The following is a 24284-nucleotide window of genomic DNA, read 5'->3' as shown; positions in this document are numbered from 1 at the left end:
CACCAATATTTGTGTCCATGTAAGCACAAAGTAAGTTTTAGAGTTCTTAACTTATAAAGTGTCACCTGACATAGTGATTACTTTCGATGATCAACCTGTTGGTACAGTTTATAAGCTCAATCCAGTTGATTGCTCCATGATCTGGGGAATTGTTTGTAAAACAGGCTGATGTCAACACTAGCACCTTAGTCTCTCCTTCCTTCGGGTTTTTTGGTGGGTTTTTTTGCATTTTTTTGTGTGTGTGTGATTGAAGGACAGTTGATTTACAATGTTGTGTTAAGTTCTGCTGTACAGCAAAGTGATTCAGTTATACATATATACATTCTTTTTTATGTTCTTTTCCTTTATGATTTTTAAGAGATTTCTTTCCACACCATAGCCTCCTTTAACTTTTAACAGTCATGGCCAATCCATGATGCCAGGACTTCCTATGTCTCCAGGGCTTCTGCATACGTAGCCCCTAAAGCAAGTGTGATTGGCAGAGGAGAGGTTAAGAATGTGGTTTTCACATGTATTGATGCTATAATTAAATGTAGCGCTGTGCCAGTTATGTTGAGTACTATCGATCACCAAATATTTATTATTTAAGCCACTACCATTTAAGAGGTAGTAAACCAAAATAAGTAAAGATAAGATCCCTGCCCAAGGAGGGTTTAAAATCTATTGGGGGAAATAAGGTATAAAAAACATGGAAAGCTTGGGAGCAATAATCGCATTGCATAATAGTAAAAAGCAACAACATAAGGGTTGTCACAGAGCATTAGGCAATTAAGTTGCCAAATCAGTGTCAGTCAGTAAACCTGAGTTAAGAGTGACAACACGTACTGCTGGCTAGAGCAGATTACGGAGGCTTCGAAGGAGGAATGATTGGAGCTGGGCTTATGTAAAACAAATGAACTTGGTATTTTTATTTGGGGAGAAAATATTATTGAATTAAGTCCTATCATAGTTCTTGCTGCCTGCTCTTGGTTTAAAAGTAGAGTTTGACTAAAAAAAAAAAAAAAAAAAAAAAAAAAGTAGAGTTTGACTAAAAGCCCCAGAGTAGCCAAGGTTCTATTATGATGGTGAAGAGAGGAGAATGTTACTGAAAGCCAGTACTTTTGTTGCACTTTCTTCTTCACCCATACTTTTTTTATTAGTCCCGCTATAAGCAATAAATAGCAAAATAAGCTCACCGTCTGGTTGGCCCTGGACACACTCCCAGTGAAGATACCAAAAAAGTGGTGAAATGTCCAAAAGGCAGGCAGCAAAAATGAGAGGGAATGAGAAGAAAAGGAAAATTCTAGTGTGTCCAGGATCTGGATAATCTGCCCCAAGAGCACCACCTCTTTATGGGCAGAGCTACTAAAAATAACTTTATTTTGTTTTATGGTGCTCCTTAAAAGTAAAAGAGGTAGAGGGTTAGGAAGAAGTTGGAGACAGCAGCAGACCCAGTACAGGAGTTCCGAAGTGTGCAGTCAGCATGAGACGAGGGGCCCACTGAGTCTCTCTCATCCACCCTCCGCTGTGCTTCTGCGCTTAGGAACCAGCCACATCCTAGGAGCCAGGACTCCAGCTGCGTCGGCATTCTGGGCTTGCATGCTTATCCATGATGGGGAAGAGGGAAATATGGTCAGACCGGCCTGCGGAAAGGAGGGGTCCACTGAGGTGACATTCTCTGTTTTGCAGAAGTGATCAGCTGGATGTGGGTGACTATATCAAAGCAGTGAATGGCATCAACCTGGCCAAATTCCGCCACGATGAGATCATCAGCTTACTGAAGAATGTCGGGGAAAGAGTGGTTCTTGAAGTTGAGTATGAGCTGCCGCCAGTCTGTAAGTCATCACAAGCCAGGGGCAGAACAGCTGCACCACGTTTTGGCCTAAAACTATTGGTTCCTATCTTTTTCCCTTTTACCATCACTGTCTTATTACAAGAATGGTAGAGTGTAGTTTCTTAATATTTAAAACTTATCTGAATTGCTATAGCCTACTCAGGAAGAATGTAAAAGAGCATAAATAATGATGCAATTATCTAGGACTCCATGTTTCATTACGGCCATCTGTGAACATCATAATTGTACTTAAGCTATTTTAATAAACTGTCCACATATTTATAAATTCTGTGCATTAAGTTCCATCCAGGCTTTGTACTTAGTGACTGAGTTTAGGAAAAGCATGTTTAATGTGATTTCTATTGATTCTTGTATAGTTATGTTCATTTCTGAAGCATGAAAATAGAATCAGAATACTTTGTTGAGTAATAATAATAGACATAATAAAAGCACAGCCAACATATTTTGAGAGCTTACTAAATGTCCAGCATTATAAGGCGCCCCTTTTATTGGTACACTTAAATCCTCACCACAAAGAAAGTCAGCATAACAGAGCTGAACTTTGATGTCAAATAGCCAGTTAAATCCCAGCTCCAACTTTTACTAGCTACATGCCTTTGAGAAAGTTACTTAAGCTTCTTGTGTTTCAGTTTGCACATCTGAAAAATGGGGATGATATTAGTAATCTATGGTATTACTCACAGATCTGTTATGAGGATTAAATGAGTTAGTATTTGTATAGCATTTAGGACAGTGCCCGACACTATAAAATTTTTTGTTAAATAATAAATATATAAATCAATCAAAACTGTAAGATAGGCATTATTTTCATTATTATTCTCATTTACAGAGACTTAAGTTAAATATCTTTCCCAAATTAGTAGGCATCAAAGTCAGCTCTTTGCTCTTCTGTACTACTGAGAACTCAGACTGATTATTACTAACCGATAATAATTCATTTAGCAATGACTTATTGGCATTACTATGTTCCAGTCCCCACAAAGTACATTGGTGGAATTTATATTCTAGCAGGCGAAGACAGATATTAAAATAAAACCACAGTAAATAAGTTAATTAAAATTGACCCTTGAACAACGAGGCGGTTAGGGGTGCCAGCCCTCCACGCAGTTGAAAATCAATGCATAACTTATAGTTGGCCCTCCACATATGTGGTTCCTCCAAAACCAAGGTTCTTCCATATCTGCAGATTCAACCAACCAGGTATAGTGCAGTACTGTGGTGTTTACTATGGAAAAAAAATCCACATATACATGGACCCATGCAGGTCAAACCCATGTTGTTCAAGGGTCAGCTGTATGTTGTATGAATGTTATGGGTTATGAATGCTGTGGGAAAAAGAAAATAAAGCAAGGAGGGGTGTTGAGAGTGCTGGTCTGGGGATAGGATTGCAATTTTAAATAGAGTGGTTAGGAACAGCTTCATTGAGAAAGTAACATTACTCAGCTACTTGAAGGAGGTGAGGAAGTTAGCTGTATGGATTTCTGGGGGAAAAGAGTTCCAGAAAGAAGGAAAAGCCAGTGCTAAGATCAAAAGCAGGAACATATCTGGCATTGTTCTGGAAACATTAAGAAGGGTGATGTGCTGGAGCAGAGTAAGCATGCAGAGAAGTGGGAGGAGGTGGTCTGAAGTGTAAAGGATAGGAGCATCTGTGTAGGCCATTGAGGGGCCTTAAGTTTTGCTCTAAGTGATGCAGGAAGGCATTGTATGATTTGGGGCAGAGGAGTGACATGATCTGATGTATGTTTTCAGAGGCTCCTCTAGCTGCTGTGTTGAGAATAGACTGCAGGGACAAGGGTAGAAGTTTGGAGGACTATTGCAGTGATTCAGATAAAAGATGGTGGTAGAGATGGTGACAAGCACTCATATTCCTCACCTATTTTGAAGATAGAGCCAACAGGATTTCATGAATTTAATGTGGGTTGTGCAGAAAGAGAGGAGTGAAGGCCCACAGGAGGTTTTGAGTCTGAGTAACTGGAAGGATGGAGTTGCCATTAACGGGGGTGGGTAAGAATGCAGGCAGAGCTGACTTGCGAGGAGAAGATCAGTAGTTTGTTGTTTGAAACGCTACAGTTAAGGGACCTATTTGCCATGCTGAGAGAAAATATCAAGACGAGAGCTGGAGATACGGTTTGGCATTTGGGAGAAAGATCTGGACTAGAAATGTAAATTTAAGAGTAATGGGACTATAGATGGTGTTTGAAGCTTTGGGACCAGATGACAGCACTCAGAGAGTGAGTGTACATACCAATAAGTTCTTATTCTTAACATAAAATCTAACACTGAAAATCTAATGGTGCTTTTACAACAAAATCCATTGGAATCTGTGTTCTGAAACCTTGCTACAATGTTTTTCATTTTCATTAAGAGCAGGCAGTAAAATAGAGTGTTGAGAGCTTGGGCTGTGTCGCTAGTAAATGTTTTGTCCCTTTCTAGCTTTGTGACTTTGGGCATTTTATTTAAGTTCTCTGATCCGTAGGTTTCTCAGCTATAAAACAACTATAATGGATGTAGAATTTTTGTAAGAATTCAAGGCTATAATCCTGTAAAGTATTTAGATTATAAGCACATACTCACTAAGCCATAGTTCGTCTTAGCCTTTATTACCATTATTATTATTATTATTACTACTACTACTACTACACTGAAAGTACTGAGTTTTCTTGAGCTTAAAGTCAGTTTGCTTTGAAATCACTATCTTAAACCACTGCTAAGGAGTTAAGAGGAGTCAAATATCTAGAGCTAATGCTCTTTGATTAAGCATTTGTATTCTAGTGGATAGATGAATATCAATAAAACACAACCTCTTCCTAAAAGGAACTCTTAGTATAGCTCTCAGGGTGAGGCCAACAGTGGAGATTTGCTGAGTATTATCCAGCAAATCCAGATAATCCAGAGCTGGGGATTTCAGGGTAGATTTGAAGGAGTAGGTCCAGTAGGAAGACGAACATTCTAGGCACAGGATATGGCAAGGAGGTAAGAAGATAGTCCAGTACGTAGGTTAAACTGCAAACGGTTTGGAGTTGCTGGAACACAAAGGGAAAGAGAGGGCCTGGAGAGGGATGAGGCCAGTGAGGTAAACAGGAACCAAGTGAAGGAGGGCCTTATAAGCCATGTGGGTAGAGTGTGGATGGTGTCAAGTGGGCAATAAGGAGCCTTTAAAAGCTTTTAAGGCCAAGGAACAGCATCATCAGATCAGGGTTTTTAGACTTATTTTAAGAGGTCAAATGGAGAACAGATCAGAGGCTATAAGCCCCAAGGCTGTTATAATTTCCCAAAAGAGAGGTAATATCCTGAATAACTATAGCATTAGTAGGGTTAAAGAGGAGAGGGTGGGGATCAGAAATATTCAGGGGTTGGTGATTATACCAGCTTTTCCTCCCTCACACAGTAAAGCTGATGGAAAAAGAGAAAATATTTTTAAACACAAAAGTGTGAATTTTGTGGTAGAAATCAGATAGAAGAGGTCTATTCGCCAAGGATTATCTCTGTCTCCTTCTATTATGTTAGATAAATTGATAAGATCTGTGAGTTCAGGGAGGTTGAAGGGATTAATAAACCTCCCTTTCACTGAGCTTAGACACCCAGAGCAGGAGTAAGCCAGCAGCAGTGAGGGCCCGGGAGGAGAGCTGCCTGATGAAAGGTAGGCCACTCGAGGCCAAGACTATAACTCTCTCAACAATCACAGCATTCTGAGGCTCAGCCAATCCCAGAGTCCAGAAGGAATTGGAGGAAGGTGTGTGTGTGTGTGTGTGTGTGTGTGTGAGAGAGAGAGAGAGAGAGAGAGAGAGAGAGTGAGAGAGAAAGAGAGAGAGAATTGTACAGAGACAGAGATCTGATAGAAGAAAAATGGAACTTTGACCTTGGGCAAGCCACTTACCTTTTCTGAGATTCAGTTTCTTAGTGAAAATGAAATAGTCGATCTTCATGAGCTCTAAAGTTCTTTTTGACTCTAAAATTATGTGGTGTTTTGAGACAGTATTTAGAGAGAACGTTACCAGGCTGTATCTTGAGTATTAGCGTGTTCAAAGTTGGTCTAGAGGAGTGCCTTCAAATTTTTTGGTCTCATAACCCCTAAAGAATTTTGAAATCTTACATAATTCACACCTAAAATTCTTTATGATAAACTTCAGTAGTTGGATAGGATATAATTTTTAGCATGATGTTTATTTTATACATCTTTGAATACCATTTCCATTCAAACCTTGGAGCTACAGATTTACCTCATTTGTTTTATGGAAAATGTCTGCCACAGAGTCTTTTTGTCAAAGGCGGTCCTCACCGTAAACCATCAGCTAAATCAGACTAGCTTTTTACTGGAAGGAATGCTTCCTTAATTCAAATAAATGTGTTAAATCATGTCCCTGTGACAGCCTTTTTACTTCTCATTTCTAATTCTAAGAAAGATAGACAGATGATAGATGATGATGGTGATGATGAAGATGATGATGATATGATGGGGAGGTGCGGTGTGGTGGGCGTCCCAGGTCTCCTCCCCAAGGTTCATTCTGGGATGTAGTCTGAAAGAAGCATCAGCTACCCAGGGGAAGCTCTTCCTGTGGCAGTGGCAGAGGGAAAACAAGACAAGCTCAATCACAGGAGCACATTTCCAGACTCTGCTCATGTGTCTTAACACCCCATTGGCTAAAACAAGTCAGCTGTGCAAACCCAATATAATGAGGTGGGAAAGTGCACAACTCCTATTCTCCTATGGGAAATAGTATATATTGATAATTTAGAAAAACCAAATCCACCATAGTAAAACAGAGAATGTCACTTTATGTTATAGAAGTATATGCATATGCACATATAGAAACAAGGGACAACAGTACAACTAAAATACTAGGGAGGAGTATTTTTGCATTATAAAATTGGTTTCTACCTAGCCTTCCTCTGTGCCCAGTTTGATTTTTTGGGTAAGCCCTTTAATTGGTTCTCTGTGTCCACATACACACATGTAAAGTAACGAGTAAAATTCACGTGGCCAAACAGAATGTCTGGTGCTGAATATGAAAACCCAGTCGCCAAGAGCCAGTCATGCAAATATAAATTATAAAGACCAAATCTATTTCATTAAATATATTAAAATGTAGTCAACATTCCCATTTATCTTTGTAAATGATGAACAGCAATAGTGTGGATAATCTGAAGCTGTAGATAATCCCCGAAGTCCTTATATTGACTTTAGATTTGTTTGTAAGATTTTATGGTCAGCAAGATTTAGTTCAAGCAAAATTGAAATTACAGTGCTTTGCATCCCCAGAACAGACACTCAGCCAACAAGGACAGGTGGCCCAGAATTAGAATTTGGTTGTACATAATTGAAAGTTGATTTAATTATTAAATGAAATAAAATTTGTAAACCACTTTGCAGAGGTCCTTGCATACAGTAGATGCTCGTTAATTATTTCTCTCCATATCTTTTCCTTAATAGAACAGAAAGATCATGTTCTTAACCAGTTTCTTCAAGTGGCTTGTTGGGTCATGGAAATAAGAAAACATTTGGTTTGAACTCAGTTTTTTACATGTAATTAAAACTGTACCTCAACACTTTCAGCTATTTGTATGCACTGTTCCTAACTGATTTGAATAAACTGAAATTCCCCTGATAGCAAGAATATGACATTTAATTAAATCAGCAGCATACCAAAACATTTTGTTCAGCTGTAGGTTTATGTTGTTTCTTTAGCAGATCCAAATTCTTATTGTACTTTATGTCCTAGCTGGCTGTGTGCAGTTTTGTGAATTTAACTGTGTACTTTTCATAATCATGTCCATTCCTTTGAGGATTCAGAATTTCTGATAATTAAAAAATAATTATAATTAATGCTTAATTAAAATTACTTCCTATTTCTGTCAATGGCAAGAAACTTTCTTTTCAAAGATACCTTTAAATTCTGTCTATATGTTTCTTGTTGACAGCTTGATGTAATAAGCCCTTCAGGATCTAGTAACAATGTAAAAAATGTGTCATTTATAATGAACACAGCCTTAGACAATTAGACATCACTGTACAAATTCAAGACAGGAGCTAAGACCATCAAATTCTATAGATTGCCAGCCCTTGTCTCCATGAATAAAAATATCCTTGTATCCATAATGATAAAATATTTTTTTAAATCTAGCAAGAGTATACTGTATAATCAGAATTACTCACTAGTTTCTTGAAAAAACAGTCTTAAAGAGTAGTTTAGTTACTATTCATATAACTTCATATAACTTATCCCCTAGTGTATAATGTAATTAGAGATAGCAACTTGGCAATGGAATTTCATTTTGTGAAATGAGAGCAATAACCAGGCAAACACAACCTAAGCATGATAGTATCAAGTAAAATTAAGTAGATCTTTATTTTATTAGTCAGTAATAATATTTTGAATGTACTTCGAATTTCTTTTTCTCTCCAAGTTACATTCAGGTTGCTGGTGTCTTTGTTTAATTGCTATGCATCATGTCAGAAAATCAATTTGCATCAGCTTAACCTATTAATGGTAATCTGAGAGTAATACCTTTCCTTCTTGTGCTAGCTGCAAAAATAAATATAAAGACAATAATTTCATAAGTTTTATAAAAATCGTATTATTTTTGCATTATACAAAGGGAAAACAATTCTATTTATCATATGAAGATTGTCTCTCTTGTTACATAGAATTTTAACAATGTGAATATTATGCTCTGTCTAAAAACTGGCTACACAGACGGAAAGGAAGTATCTCTGATTTTGATTCCACCTGGACCTATATAAGTCATTTATGCACATGACTATTTTATGGTATTTGTATGTCATTCCAATTATTTTTTGTAACATTTTCTTTAAAAACAGATTTTTTTTACTGTTTTATTACTCAACAAGAATTATTTGCAACAAGGGATCTGTAGTATTTTATGCCTATCAAAAAATCCAGAGATGTTATTATGATGTAAGACTTATATTTCCTCTCTCTTTCCTGCATTCAGCTGTTCAAGGATCGAGTGTTATTTTCCGAACAGTGGAGGTCACGTTACATAAAGAAGGCAATACCTTTGGTTTTGTAATACGAGGTAGGTGGCGGTTAGAAAATAGAACTAACAGATATTCTTAGAGAATTTGTCAGTGAAATACTGGGAGTGAACTAGAAAGTCATCCTAAGAAAAACTGATGTTTTCAGTGCCTAAAGTCACATTATAATATTTGCACCCATTTTTCTTTAAAGAAATAAAGCAGTAATTGGGAATCAAAGTGGAATCCAAATGATCTAGCTAATTTATTCCAGTTTGTTAATACAGAACAAGAAGCCATTATTTGTAAACCTTGTGAACTCACAGTCATCCTACTGATTTGTGACTTGTCAACATGTCTTTTGTCTTCCATTTTATACTATTCTATATCACTGAGTCAAAAATGTTGATGAATATGGATGATATGATTTAAGCACTAGGATTAAGTAACTTTGTTTAAATTGTTTTCTCCTAAAATGCATCTTGTTACTATAGCTTCCACCTGGTGTGCATCAGCTCAATTCATCTTATTTTGGAATGATATGAATAATAAAAATGTCAGGTGACTCCAACTTGTCTACAAAACCATTAATTCTGAGCTGTAATTCTGGCTTTTATTATTTTAGTTTTCTTATTAGTAATTTCATCCCTTAAAGATTACACATACAAGGGACTTCCCTGGTGGTGCAGTGGTTAAGAATCCACCTGCCAATGCAGGGGACATGGATTCGAGCCCTGGTCCAGGAAGATCCCACATGTCGCGGAGCAGCTAAGCCCGTGAGCCACAACCACTGAGCCTGCGTGCCACAACTACTTAAGCCCGCGCACCCTAGAGCCCGTGCTCTGCAACAAGAGAAGCCACCCCAGTGAGAAGCCCGTGCACTGCAATGAAGAGTAGCCCCCCCTCGCCACAACTAGAGAAAGCCCACGCATAGCAACAAAGACCCAACACAGCCAAAACTAAATAAATAAATATATTAAAGAAACACTACACATACATTAATAACTCATAATTCCTAGTATGACAATGAGGTTCAATAGGGAACTAGGTAAGCATCAGGAATTTTTTAACATTTCTTGATTTTTTAATTTGTTTTTACCTATTACATTTTGTACTTCACCAGAGTCAAAATTCTATCAAAATTATTAAGACATTAATTAAGATTAATTAAGCATCTTAATAAATGTACGTGCATCAAGGAATAAAACAGATGTGTTCACTTATACAGACTTGCCTTAATGACTGGGCTTTGGGCATTAGATTCAATTCTGTGTGAATCATTTAGAAAATCAATCAATCAAATATTCATTAAGGGCATGTCAACATGTCAGCATCAGGCAGAGTACTATGGAGTCATGAGACAAGACCCCTATCTACAGGAGATTACAGTCCAGTGAATTTAAGACATCAGTTGATAAAGTGCCCAAATGAATATTAGAGAAAACAGGCAACTAGGAACCCATGGAGTGGTTTAGACCAGTAGTTATTACACTTTTCTAACCAAGTCCTACATTTAGGTGGAGCGACGGACCCCAAGATTATTTACCTTAAACCATTTTCAAACTTCTGTGCAAAAAAACTAGATGAATATAATGAAAAGTCAGTGTACAAATAATTTTAGCTTGGAGGGTGGTATATACAAATCTGGTTTTGAAATATAAATATGAAAGAGAGGCATATTGAATCACATGCCTACAAGCCTGATTATTGAAATGCTGCAGTAAAAAATACTGCTGGTGCAGATATTCATCACTAGCTGCTGTATGTATGTATGGTTAATCAATAAAAAATCAAATTGCTAATGAAAGAGCTAAACCAACAGTAATTTATCACTTAAGAACTAAAAAGAATAGAAGCAATTGCAATCTACAGCCATCTCAAGACAACTGATGATATGATGCTAACAAATGTCCTTCCTGGCAGGAATTTCAAATATCCATGTATGCATGCATAGTAAGAATTTTTTTAATATGAGCCTAGACTCCTACCTAGTACATGGTAGGCACTTAATAAATGGAATTTATTCATTCATTAATGAATGAATGAGGCCTAGATTTGTGTGGACATCAGACTTCTTGGTATTGTACTGGTTTTAAAACCTTAGTAATAATAAGCCAATTTTAGTTTATGAGTACTAAATTTTTGTAGGTTTTAATAACTCCCTTAGTATGTCAGTTGAACATAAAAATGTGTCAAATTTTACATAATTTTTAATGAAAATAAGTAAAGAACTTATATTTTCAAATCAATTTGAGGCCCATCTGGAGGGTTTTCTTGCTCAAAAGGTGGCCATTGCCCATCCCTTAAGAGTTATTGGTTAATCGCAAACAGTTGCAGAATAAGAAAGTACTGTGGATAAATGCTATCATGGCAGGTAAAACATTATGGCATAGATGGGATTTGAGCTTAACTTAGATGAATGGGGAATACCAGGACATTCAGGGAGGAGGGAGGGGAAGATATTACAGATGAAGCATATTCATTTAGTGCTGGAGAATTTCTTCTTACCCAATTAGGATGGATCTTTTAACAAAAAACCAGGCTTTTAGCTGATGAATGGAATTACGTTTCTAATGCTGTATGTCACAGATCCAAACACCTTCACTGCCCAAACAATAGAAACTTGTACCCATAAAATGAAAAATGATGTTCTGGCCTAAATCATGGTGAGTTAGATTTCTGTTAATTCCTTTGCCACCAAGCCAGAAGATGGTTTAGGTTAACAGGAAAAATCAATGAACTTATTTATAAAACAGAAAGAGAGTCACAGATGTAGAAAACAGACTTATGGTTACTGGGGGGGGAAGGGAGGGAGGGATAAATTGGGAGTTTGGGATTGAAATATACACACTACTATATATAAAATGGATAACTAATAAGGACCTACTGTAGAGCACAGGGAACTCTACTTAATACTCTGTAATGACCTATTTGGAAAGAGTATCTAAAAAGGAGTGGAGATACTTTGCTATAGAGCAGAAACTAACACAACATTGTAAATCAACTATACTCCAATAAAAAAATTTTTAAATAGACGAAAAAAATTGTGATAAATTTTTTTTTTAAATGGAAAAATCACTCTGCCACTAATTTGCTTTTCACTTTGGATGAGGAAATTTCTCTAGTCGTTCTCAACTATAAAATTGTAGGTATGTATACTCATATAACATATGGAGGCCAATATTCAGATTTGGTCTGCATTGTGTCCCTGGCATTGATATTTTTCTAATAGCATGCCAGGTGGGTCATGTTAATGGGCAACCAGGATTGAAAATACCACTGGTCTCTGAGTGGTCTTTATTAGGTTTTACAGCTCCAAACATCTAGAACGTAAGTGAAACACAAACTAAACTTGGCTCATTATTTCAAATAATGACAAAGTGTCACATATCAATAAATTTAGAGTTATCTCTCTCACACTTTAACATGTATTCACTGTTACATACTTGTATTTGGACCTCCAAATCAAAATAATGGAAAGGTTTCTTGCTGTCTTCAGCCCCTTTCCTCTTCTAAGTCAATACCCCTCAGGAGAAAGTACACCTATCTTGTTATGATCACCTTGCAAAACAGAAGTTACGTAATGGTTTTTATATACATATGGTTAAACATGTGCTGTAACTTATCACCATGATTTTCATTTTAAAAATGATTTTTCTGAAAAAATTCTGAATTTTCTTTTTTAATTAAGGAAGAATTTTAAAAGAAGCCATCAAATTGATTAAAAGAAATAAAATACTGAAATAGAGCTTTTACCAGGCACGCAGACTGAATAAATCTCTTGTAATAGCAATGAACATAAAGGAAGCATTTGCTTTCATCAAGAACAGTGAATGCCTTTTAAATTTTCTCTTAGGTTAGGTTCTTTAAGCTGACCTCTTTACCAGTGCCAAATTTGGGAAATGGCACTCTGTTCTACCAGACAAACATTAAATGTTACATGATGGTGAGAGGGTAGACAGCAGAAGCAAGAAGAACTACAATCCTGCAGCATGTGGAACGAAAACCACATTTACAGAAAGAAAGACAAAATGAAAAGGCAGAGGGCTATATACCAGATGAAGGAACATGATAAAACCCAGAAAAACAACTAAATGAAGTGATGACAGGCAACCTTCCAGAAAAAGAATTCAGAATAATGATAGTGAAAGTGATCCAGGACCTTGGAAAAAGAATGGAGGTAAAGATTGAGAAGATGGAAGAAATGTTTAACAAAGACCTAAAAGAATTAAAGAACAAACAGATGAAAAATAAAATAAATAAAATGAAAAATACACTAGAAGGAATCAATAACCGAGGCAGAAGAACAGATAAGTGACCTGGAAGACAGAATGGTGGAATTCGCTGCCGCGTAACAGAAAAAAGAAAAAAGAATGAAAAGAAATGAAGACAGCCTGAGACCTCTGGGACAACATTAAATGCACCAACATTCGCAATATAGGGGTCCCAGAAGGAGAAGAGAGACAGAAAGGAGCCGAGAAAATATTTGAAGAGATTATAGTTGAAAACTTCCCTAACATGAGAAAGGAAATAGCCACCCAAGTCCAGGAAGCGCAGAGAGAGTCCCATACAGGATAAACCCAAGGAGAAACATGCCAAAACACATAGTAATCAAATTGGCAAAAATTAAAGACAAGCAAAAGTTATTAAAATCAACAAGGGGAAAACGACAAATAACATATAAGGGAACTCCCATAAGGTTAACAGCTGATTTCTCAGCAGAAACTCTACAAGCTAGGAGGGAGTAGCATGATATATTTAAAGTGATGAAAGGGAAGAACCTACAACCAAGATTACTCTAGCTGGCAAGGATCTCATTCAGATTCTATGGAGAAAACAAAAGCTTTACAGACAAGCAAAAGCTAAAAGAATTCAGCACCACCAAACCAGCTCTATAACAAATGCTAAAGGAACTTCTCTAAGTGGGAAACACAAGAGAGGAAAAGGACCTACAAAAACAAACCCAAAACAATTAAGATAATGGTAACAGGAACATACATATCGATAATTACCATAAAAGTAAATGGATTAAATGCTCCAACAAAAAGACACAGGCTCGCTGAATGGATAAAAAAACAAGACCTGTATATATGTGGTCTACAAGAGACCCACTTCAGACCTAGGGACACATACAGACTGAAAGTGAGGGGATGGAAAAAGATATTCCATACAAATTGAAATCAAACAAAGCTGAAATCAAAAAAAAAAAAAAAAAATCAAACAAAGCTGGAGTATCAGTACTCATATCAGATGAAATAGACTTTAAAATAAAGAATGTTACAAGAGACAAGGAAGGACACTACATAATGATGAAGGGATCAATCCAAGAAGAAGATATAACAATTATAAATAAATATGCACCCAACATAGGAGCACCTCAATACATAAGGCAAATGCTAACAGCTATTAAAGAGGAAACTGACAGTAACACAGTGATAGTGAGGGACTTTAACACCTCACTTACACCAAAAGACAGACCATCCAGACAGAAAATTTATAAGGAAACACAAGCTTTAAATGACACAACAGACCAGATATATCTAATTGATATTTATAGCACATTCAATCCGAAAACAGCAGATTACACTTTCTTCTCAAGTGCACACAGAACATTCTCCAGGATAGGTCACATCTTGGGTCACAAATGAAGCCTTGGTAAATTTAAGAAAATTGAAATCATATCAAGCATCTTTTCTGACCACTACGCTATGAGATTAGAAATAAATTACAGGGAAAAACACGTAAAAATCACAAACACATGGAGGCTAAACAATATGTTACTGAATAATCAAGAGATCACTGAGGAAGTCAAAGAGGAAGTCAAAAAATACCTAGAGACAAATGAATATGAAAACATGATGATCCAAAACCTATGGTATGCAGCAAAAGCAGTTCTAAGAGGGAAGTTTGTAGCAATACAATCCTACCTCAAGAAACATCTCAAATAAACAATGTAACCTTACACCTAAAGGAACTAGAGAAAGAAGAACAAACAAAACCCAAAGTGAGTAGAAGGAAAGAAATCATAAAGATGAGAGCAGAAATAAATGAAATAGAAGCAAAGATCAATAAAACTAAAAGCTGGTTCTTTGAGAAGATAAACAAAATTGATAAACCTTTAGCCAGGCTCATCAAGAAAAAGAGGGAGGGGCTCCCCTCTTGGCACAGTGGTTGAGAAGCTGCCTGCTAATGCAGGGGACACGGGTTCGAGCCCTGGTCTGGGAAGATCCCACATGCGGTGGAGCAACTAGGCCTGGGAGCCACAACTATTGAGCCTGCGCATTGGGAGCCTGTGTTCCGCAACAAGAGAGGCCATGATAGTGAGAGGCCCGCTCACTGCAATGATGAGTGACCCCTGCTTGCCACAACTACAGAAAGCCCTGGCACAGAAACAAAGACCCAACACAGCCCAAAATAGATAAATAAATAAATAAATTTAAATTTCACCTTGTTGGTTAAAAAAAACGAAAAAGAGGGAGAGGACTCCAATCAATAAAATTAGAAATGAAAAAAGAGATGTTACAATAGACACTGCAGAAATACAAAGCATCATGAGATGACTACAAGCAGCTCTATGCCAAAAAAATGGACAAACTTGAAGAAATGGACAAATTCTTAGAAAGTTATAACCTTCCTAGACTGAACCAGGAAGAAATAGAAAATATGAACAGACCAATCATAAGTAATGAAATTGAAACTGTAATTAAAATCTTCCAACAGCTTCCCTGGTGGTGCAGTGATTAAGAAACCAGCCTGCGGCTTCCCTGGTGGCGCAGTGGTTGAGAGTCCGCCTGCCGATGCAGGGAACACAGGTTTGTGCCCCAGTCTGGGAAGATCCCACATGCAGTGGAGTGCCTATGCCCATGAGCCATTGCCGCTGAGCCTGCGCGTCTGGAGCCTGTGCTCCTCAACGGGAGAGGCCACAACAGTGAGAGGCCTGCATACCACAAAAAAAAAAAAAAAAAAAAAAAAAAGAATCAGCCTGCCAATGCAGGAGACAGGGGTTCAAGCCCTGGTTTGGGAAGATCCCACATGCCACAGAGCAACTAAGCCCATATGCCACAACTACTGAGCCTGCATTCTGAAGCCCATGAGCCACAACTACTGAGCCCACATGCCACAACTACTGAAGCCCATGCACCTAGAGCCTGTGCTCTGCAACAAGAGATGCCACCTCAATGAGAAGCCTGTGCACCATGATGAAAAGTAGCCCCCACTCATTGAAACTAGAGAAAGCCTGTGCACAGCAACAAAGACCCAATGCAGCCAAAAATAAATTAGTTAATTAAATGAATAAATTTTTTAAAATAATCTTCCAACAAACAAAAGTCCACTACCAGATGCCTTCACAGGTGAATTCTATCAAACATTTAGAAAAGAGTTAACAGCCATCCTTTGCAAACTCTTCCAAAAAATTTCAGAGGAAGAAACACTCCCAAACTCATTCTACAATGCCACCATCACCCAGATTCCAAAACCATACAAAGATACTACAAAAAAAAAAAAAAAATACAGACCAGTATCACTGATGAATATAGATGCAAAAATCCTCAAAAAAATACCAGCAAACAGAATCCAACAACACATTAAAAGGATCATACACCATGATCAAGTGGGATTTATCCCAGGGATGCAAGGATTCTTCAATATACACAAATCAATCAATGTGAAATATCATATTAACAAATTGAAGAATAAAAACCACATAATCATCTCAATGGATGCAGGAAAAGCTTTTCACACAATTCAACATTCATTTATGATAAAAACTGTCCAGAAAATGGGCACAGAGGGAACCTACCTCAACATAATAAAGACCATATACAACAAACCCAGAGCAAACATCATTCTTGATGAAAAATTGAAACCATTTCCACTAAGATCAGGAACAAGACAAGGATGTCCTCTCTCACCACTATTATTCAACATAGTTTTGGAACTACTAGCCATGGCAATCAGAGAAGAAAAAGAAATAAAAGGAATACAAATTTGGATAATAAGAAGTAAAACTGTCACTGTTTGCAGATGACATGATACTATACATAGATAATCCTAAAGATGCCACCAGAAAACTACTAGAGCTAATCAATGAATTTGGTAAAGTTGCAGGACACAAAATTAATGCACAGAAATCTCTTGCATTCCTATACACTAACAATGAAACATCAGAAAGAGAAATTAAGGAAACAATCCCATTCAGCATTGCAACAACAAGAATAATATACCTATGAATAAACTTACCTAAGGAGGTAAAAGACCTGTACTCAGAAAACTCTAAGATGCTGATGAAAGAAATCCAAGATGACACAAACAGATGGGGAGATATACCACATTCTTAGACTGGAAGAATCAACATTGTGAAAATGACTGCAGTACCCAAAGCAATCTACAGATTCAATGCAATCCCTATCAAATTACCAATGGCAGTTTTTATAGAACTAGAACAAAGAATCTTAAAATTTGTATGGAGACACAAAAGACCCCAAATAGCCAAAGCAATCTTGAGGGATAAAAATGGAGCTGGAGGAATCAGACGCCCTGCCTTCAGACTATACTACAAAGCTACAGTAATCAAGACAATATGGTACTGGGACAAAAACAGAAATATAGATCAATGGAACAGCATACAAAGCCCAGAGATAAGCCCACACACCTATGGTGAACTAATCTATGACAAAGGAGGCAAGGATATACAGTGGAGAAAAGACAGTCTCTTCAATAAGTGGTGCTGGGAAAACTGGACAGCTACATGTAAAAGAATGAAATTAGAACACTCCCTAACACCATACACAAAAATAAACTCAAAATGAATTAAAGACCTAAATGTAAGACCAGACACTATAAACCTCTTAGAGGAAAACATAGGAAGAACTTCCTATTGACATAAATCACAGCAAGATCTTTTTTGACCCACCTCTTAGAGTAATGGAAATAAAAACAAAAATAAACAAATGGGACCTAATGAAACTTAAAAGCTTTTGCACAGCAAAGGAAACCATAAATAAAATGAAAAGACACCCCTCACAATGGGAGAAAATATTTGCAAATGAATCAACGGAGAAAGGATTAATCTCCAAAATATATAAACAGCTCATTCAGCTCAGTATTAAAAAACAAACAACCCAATCAAACAATGGGCAGAAGACCTAAATAAACATCTCTCCAAAGAAGACATATTAATGGCCAAGAGGCACATGAAAAGCTGCTCAACATCACCAATTATTAGAGAAATGCAAATCAAAACTACAATGAGGTATCACCTTACACCACTTAGAATGGGCATCATCAGAAAATCTACGGACAATAAATGCTGGAGAGGGTGTGGAGAAAAGGGAACCCTCTTGCACTGTTGCTGGGAATGTAAATTGATACAGCCACTATGGAGGGCACTATGGAGGTTCCTTAAAAAACGAAAAATAGGGCTTCCCTGGTGGCGCAGTGGTTGAGAATCCGCCTGCCGATGCAGGGGACACGGGTTCATGCCCTGGTCCGGGAAGATCCCACATGCCGCGGAGCAACTAAGCCCGTGAGCCATGGCTGCTAGGCCTGCGCGTCCGGAGCCTGTGCTCCGCAACGGGAGAGGCCACAGCAGTGAGAGGCCCGCATACCGCAAAAAAAAAAAAAAAAAAAAAAAACGAAAAATAGCACTACCATATGACCCAGCAATCCCACTACTGGGCATATACCCAGAGAAAACCATATTCAAAAAGACACATGCACCCCAATGTTCATTGCAGAACTGTTTACAATAGCCAGGTCATGGAAGCAACCTAAATGCCCTTTGACAGATGAATGGATAAAGGAGATGTGATACATATATACAATGGAATATTAGCCATAAAAAGGAATGAAATTGGGTCATTTGTGGGGATGTGGATGGACCTAGAGACTGTCATACTGAGTGAAGTAAGTCAGAGAGAAAAACAAATATTGTATACTAATGCATATATGTTGAATCTAGAGAAATGGTACACATGAACCAGTATGCAAGGCGGAAATAGAGACACAGATGTAGAGAACAAACGTATGGACACCAAAGGGGAAAAGCAAGGGGGTGAGGGGTGGTGGTGGTGGGATGAATTGGGAGATTGGGATTGACATATACACACTAATATGTATAAAATAGATAACTAATAAGAACATGCTGTATAAAAAATAAAATAAAATTCAAAAAAAAACCCAAAAATATGTCATATGATGGTAACATTCATATTTATCAACTACTGGCAAACTGGAGACTATCCAGATAGGCAGCCAGGATGGTGATGTATGAGGAAATCATGTCACACAAACAACAAGAAAGTGGAAATGGATAGAGGGTGGTTCAAGATGGCTGGGTAGAAAGATCCTGAACTCAGTTCCTCCCACAGACACAACAAACATACAGCTACACATAAAACAGTTTACTCTGAAAAGAACCCCAGAAACAGCTGAATTCCTACTCCCCAAGAAATTATGAAAGGGCCACATCAAGACTGGTACAATCTTTGAAGACTGAGAGATGGCTGTTTTGCATAATACATCAAAACAAACACAGAGAGTCAAGCAAAATGAGGAAACAGAAGAAAATGTTCCAAATAAAGGAACAGGATAAAACTTCAGGGGGAAAAAAAAAACCCTAATGAAATGGAGATAAGTAATTTACCTGATAAAGAGTTCAAAGTAATGGTCATAAAGATGCTCACCCAACTCAGGAGAAGAATGAAGAACACAGTGAGGACTTCAACAAAGAGAAAGAACACATAAGAAAGAACCAAACAGAAGTCATAAAGCTGAAGAGTACAATAACTGAACTGAAAAATACACTAGAGGGATTCAGTAGCAAAGTAGTTGAAACAGCAGAACAGATCAGTGACCTGGAAGACAAGGTAGTAGAAATCATCCAAAGTTATATACAAGGGAACTCCCGTAAGACTATCAACTGATTTTTCAGCAGAAAATTTTCAGGCCAAAAGGGAGTGACATGATATATTCAAGGTGCTAAAAGGAAAAAACTTCCAAGAATACTCTACCTGGCAAGGTTAACTTTCAGAATTGAAGGAGAGATAAAGAGTTTTCCAGACAAACAAAAGCAAAAGTAGTTCATTACCACTAAACTGGCCTTACAAGAAATGTCCCTTTAGGGACATCTTTAAGCTGAGAAAAAATGGCCCTAAATATAAATAAGAAAATATATGAAAAAAAAATCTCACTGGTAAAGTCAAATATATGGTAAAGGTAGTGGATCAACCACTTATAAAGTTAGTATGAAGGTTAAAAGACAGAAGTAATAAAATTAGCTATAACTACAAAAATTTGTTAAGGGTTACAAAATAAAAAGATGTAAAATGTAACATCAAAACACATCAGGGACTTCCCTGGTGGCGCAGCAGTTAAGAATCCACCTGCCAATGCAGGGAACACGGGTTCAAGCCCTAGTCCAGGAAGATCCCACATGCCACGGAGCCCCTAAGCCCGTGCACCACAGCTACTGAGCCTGCGCTCTAGCATATGCAAGCCACAACTACTGAAGCCTGCTCGCCTAGAGCCCATGCTCCACAACAAGAGAAGCCACTGCAATGAGAAGACCACGCACCACAACAAAGAGTTGCCCCAGCTCACCTCAACTAGAGAAAGCCCGTGCACAGCAATGAAGACCCAACACAGCTAGAAATTAATTAATTAATTAATTAATTTTAAAAACCCACATCAAATGTGGGGGATACTACAATGTTCATTGCAACTCTATTTACAATAGCCAGGACATGGAAGCAACCTAAGTGTCCAGCAACAGATGAATGGATAAAGAAGATGTGGCACATATATACAATGGAATATTACTCAGCCATAAAAAGAAACGAAATTGAGTTATTTATAGTGAGGTGGATGGACCTAGAGTCTGTCATACAGAGTGAAGTAAATCAGAAAGAGAAAAATACCATATGCTAACACATATATATGGAACTTAAAAAAAAAAAAAAAAAGGTCCTGAAGAACCTCAGGGCAAGATGGGAATAAAGACACAGACCTACTAGAGAATGGACTTGAGGACATGGGGAAGGGGAAGGGTAAGCTGGGACAAAGTGAGAGAGTGGTAGTATATATATGGACATATTTACACTACCAAATGTAAAAAAGATAGCTAGTGGGAAGCAGCCGCATAGCACAGGGAGATCAGCTCAGTGCTTTGTGACCACCTGGAAGGGTGGGATAGGGAGGGTGGGAGGGAGACGCAAGAGGGAAGAGATATGGGGATATATGTATATGTATAACTGATTCACTTTGTTATAAAGCAGAAACCAACACACCACTGTAAAGCAATTATACTCCAATAAAAACGTTAAAAAATGTGCTGGGTACTAAAAATGTAATGCTTTTAGAATGCACTAATATTTTGAACACCCTGTTTTTAATGGAGGCCACTTCAGCCACTTGAATTTTTCCTTTTTTTAATATTTGGATTTTTTTTTCCCTTTAGTTTTTGCTTCATGTCAGGTTGTAGACTCACCAGTATAACAGCCCAGGTTGATTGACACCAAATATGCCCACCTACACTTTGTTTATAACCAGCAGCTGTTCCAATTGGGCTAGTATTTATAATTATTTGATGCTCTTATCACAGTAGTTGTTAAACATTTTATATCTCACCCCAATTTCAGCCATATATTTATTGAGAGAAGGAGAAATGTTGACTTTAACAATATATTCTATATAAAATGAGTGATTTTTAAGTTTATTATGTGCCAGAAGGAAACATTATATGTATTCCTCCATACAACAATAAAATATATTTCAGTTTCTCAGCTGGCATTTTGTAAGTGAATTTTTTAATGGCAGCAGTGAGAGCATTTTTTGAGCCATATTCCTTTTCTTTGCTAGGGGGAGCACATGATGATAGAAATAAATCTCGTCCGGTTGTAATAACATGTGTTCGTCCTGGAGGGCCTGCTGACAGGTAAACTTCATCTTTCTGTGTCACTATCCAAATAGATTAAATAAAGCTGGAGACTTTGGCATAGAAGTTGATGAATTAGAAATTTCATAGTAACAGATAGGTATTAAGTAAATATGTTGGAATGTGAAAAAGCAAGAGTTCAGGCTGCAGAATCAGAAGAAAGTTTGACTCCAGATTCAGTGCTTGCTTCCCTATGTTTTTGACAAATGACTTAACAGTTCTAAGCTCCGTTCCCTCCAACTGTAAAATGTAGATGATAATGCGTACCTTTCAAGGTTTTTTGTTTTATCAAAGATTAGAGATCTATGGTGCCTTGCAGGAGGCCTTTCATACTGGAAGGAAATCCAAAAAAGAGGGGATATATATATATGTATAGCTGATTCACTTTTCTGTACAGTAGAAACTAACACAACATTGTAAAGGCAATTATACTCTAATAAAAATTAATTATAAAAAAATAAAAGGCAGCTGGCCCTTTAACAGCAGGTCCTTGAAATGCATCCTCTCCAATTGGTAATATCCTAACCTGAAAAGACAGGTGGTGGTGTTCTCTGACTCTTACTATTGCCAATGTCCTTATCATGATTATCACCCTTTGATGATGATTATGTATGTCAGAATAGAAGCGACTTTTAGTAAAAGGGAAGGAATATTGTCAGTGTTAGTGTTTAGAGCATTCTCTTCCTGGCTAATTTGAATATCTGAAAGAAGCTCCTTCAGCTTTCCTACAATAAACCTTGGGGGTCCCAAGTAAACTCACAACTTAGGTGTCTCAAGAGATGCTTATCTTTGTATTAATTTCCCACAGCAAAAGTCTGCTCCTTAATGGTAGGGAACAGAATGCCTGCCACTAGATATAGTTGAAGGAGAGGAGGAAAATGCACTGATTACCCCTGACTCAGCACTGTGTTTCAGCCTAGGATGGATTTTTAAAAACCTTTCTTAAACACTCGAAATAATAATAGTAATAATAAATACTGCTTGTTGAGTGACCACCATGGGCCAGGAACTGTGCTCAGTACTTGGCAGAAATTATTTTATCTTCACAACCACCCACTAAATCAGGTATTTTTATCCAGATTTACAGGTGACAAAACTGAGGCCCAGTATGGGTAAATGACTTGCCAGCTAGGATAGGCATTCAGATTTATTTTCCTTCAAAGCTCATACTGTTAGCTCAGTTTTTTTTTTTAAGTCAGTGTTTAATATAAAATGAGAAAATATGAAGACATTGGGTTCTCCTCTGCACTAAAGTGTATTTGCCTTTGCAGAGGATAATACAAAGTCGAAATTTCCAAGGAAATTTTGCTGGTTTTTTTTTCCTTCTCATGCCTTTTCTTGTGAATTATTCTTCCTGAAGCAAATGAAAATATTTCTATTTCTTAGTAACATTTTAGAGTTGGAGTTGACAGAAATGTCAGGAGCAGGCTACTAGTTTGTGAGCAACGTATTACCAAATTAATGGAGGACTAAAGGAAATCTAAGAATTTAAGATAAAAATTTAGAGTCAAAATACATAGAGAGTTACTGGGTGAAAGATATTTAAGACAGCATTTTTATTCTTTCCAAATCCTAAACTTGTAATCCCTGCATTTGATTTTCTTATCTTCATTGACCCTCCCTGAGGCAGGAGGGTTATAATCTGGTAGCCTCTCTGGCTACATTTTAGTGGTGTCATTACTGTCCTGAGGCATCTTCTCCCAGTGCCTTGCGTGTCTATGGCCACAGAAGGGAGAATAGTATTTGCCTGCCTTTTCCATTGAATGTGAGACTGAATCAATTTAATGATCGTCAAATGGCCTTATAAATCAGTAGGAAAATTTACAGACTAGGGAAATTTTTCACCAGCATTCCCTATCCAGCTTGGGTTCACTGGTGATAAATTGAATGAAATCAGCAGACTTTTCTGCTCACCTTGCTTTGGGAAAATAGGTGAGTGCTATTTCCTGGGCTCTAATAAATCAATTTTAGACATTTTGGCAAAAACCTAGAAAAGATAAAATGTGCCTTTATTACTTTTACAACCCAGAGTTCATCCTGGGTGACCTGGTTATTTGCTAATGTGTAGTTATTTTCTTATTACTGATTTTCATATTGCAGCAACTTTCTGGTCAGGGTTACCTCTTTACTCTCTTAATGTCACACTTGATGCTTAAAAGGAAATGCAAATGGGATAGGTGGTAGAATGTGTGTGAAAGAGCCTCTTTGGCTAAGTGACTATTAGTGCTAAGCCCCATGATGCTAAATTAATGACTATTTGTTTATTCTCCCTTCAGAGAGGGCACAATCAAACCTGGTGATAGGTTGCTCAGTGTGGATGGAATTCGGCTTCTTGGAACCACACATGCTGAGGCCATGAGTATTCTCAAACAGTGTGGACAAGAAGCGACGCTGCTGATCGAATATGATGTCTCGGTCATGGGTATGTCGGATCCTGAGGTTGGGATCTCTAACTAAGCTCTACATCATGTCACTGTCCATCCCTGATAAACCACTTTGGATTAAGAATGAACTATTATGTCCTCCTGTAGCAGACAGAA

General features: G+C 37.5%; 1 protein-coding gene across 15 annotated transcripts in view; it reads left to right on the top strand.

Moving 5' to 3' along the window:
- The window catches only part of GRIP1 (glutamate receptor interacting protein 1), a 728793-nt gene that overhangs the window by 547011 nt on the left and 157498 nt on the right, over positions 1-24284 (top strand). For all 15 annotated transcript variants that reach the window (XM_059080546.2, XM_067009696.1, XM_067009704.1 and 12 more), the window contains 4 exons: positions 1669-1814; positions 8789-8872; positions 21669-21744; positions 24021-24166. In XM_059080546.2, coding sequence (XP_058936529.1) covers positions 1669-1814; positions 8789-8872; positions 21669-21744; positions 24021-24166 — 452 coding nt within the window. The remainder of the gene's footprint in view (positions 1-1668; positions 1815-8788; positions 8873-21668; positions 21745-24020; positions 24167-24284) is intronic.

The sequence above is a fragment of the Kogia breviceps genome, chromosome 12 (genome assembly GCF_026419965.1).
Source record: "Kogia breviceps isolate mKogBre1 chromosome 12, mKogBre1 haplotype 1, whole genome shotgun sequence".
NCBI classification, from domain to species: Eukaryota; Metazoa; Chordata; class Mammalia; order Artiodactyla; family Physeteridae; genus Kogia; species Kogia breviceps.
The sequence above is the reverse complement of the archived record's forward strand: the minus strand, read 5'-3'. Positions and strand labels throughout refer to the sequence as shown.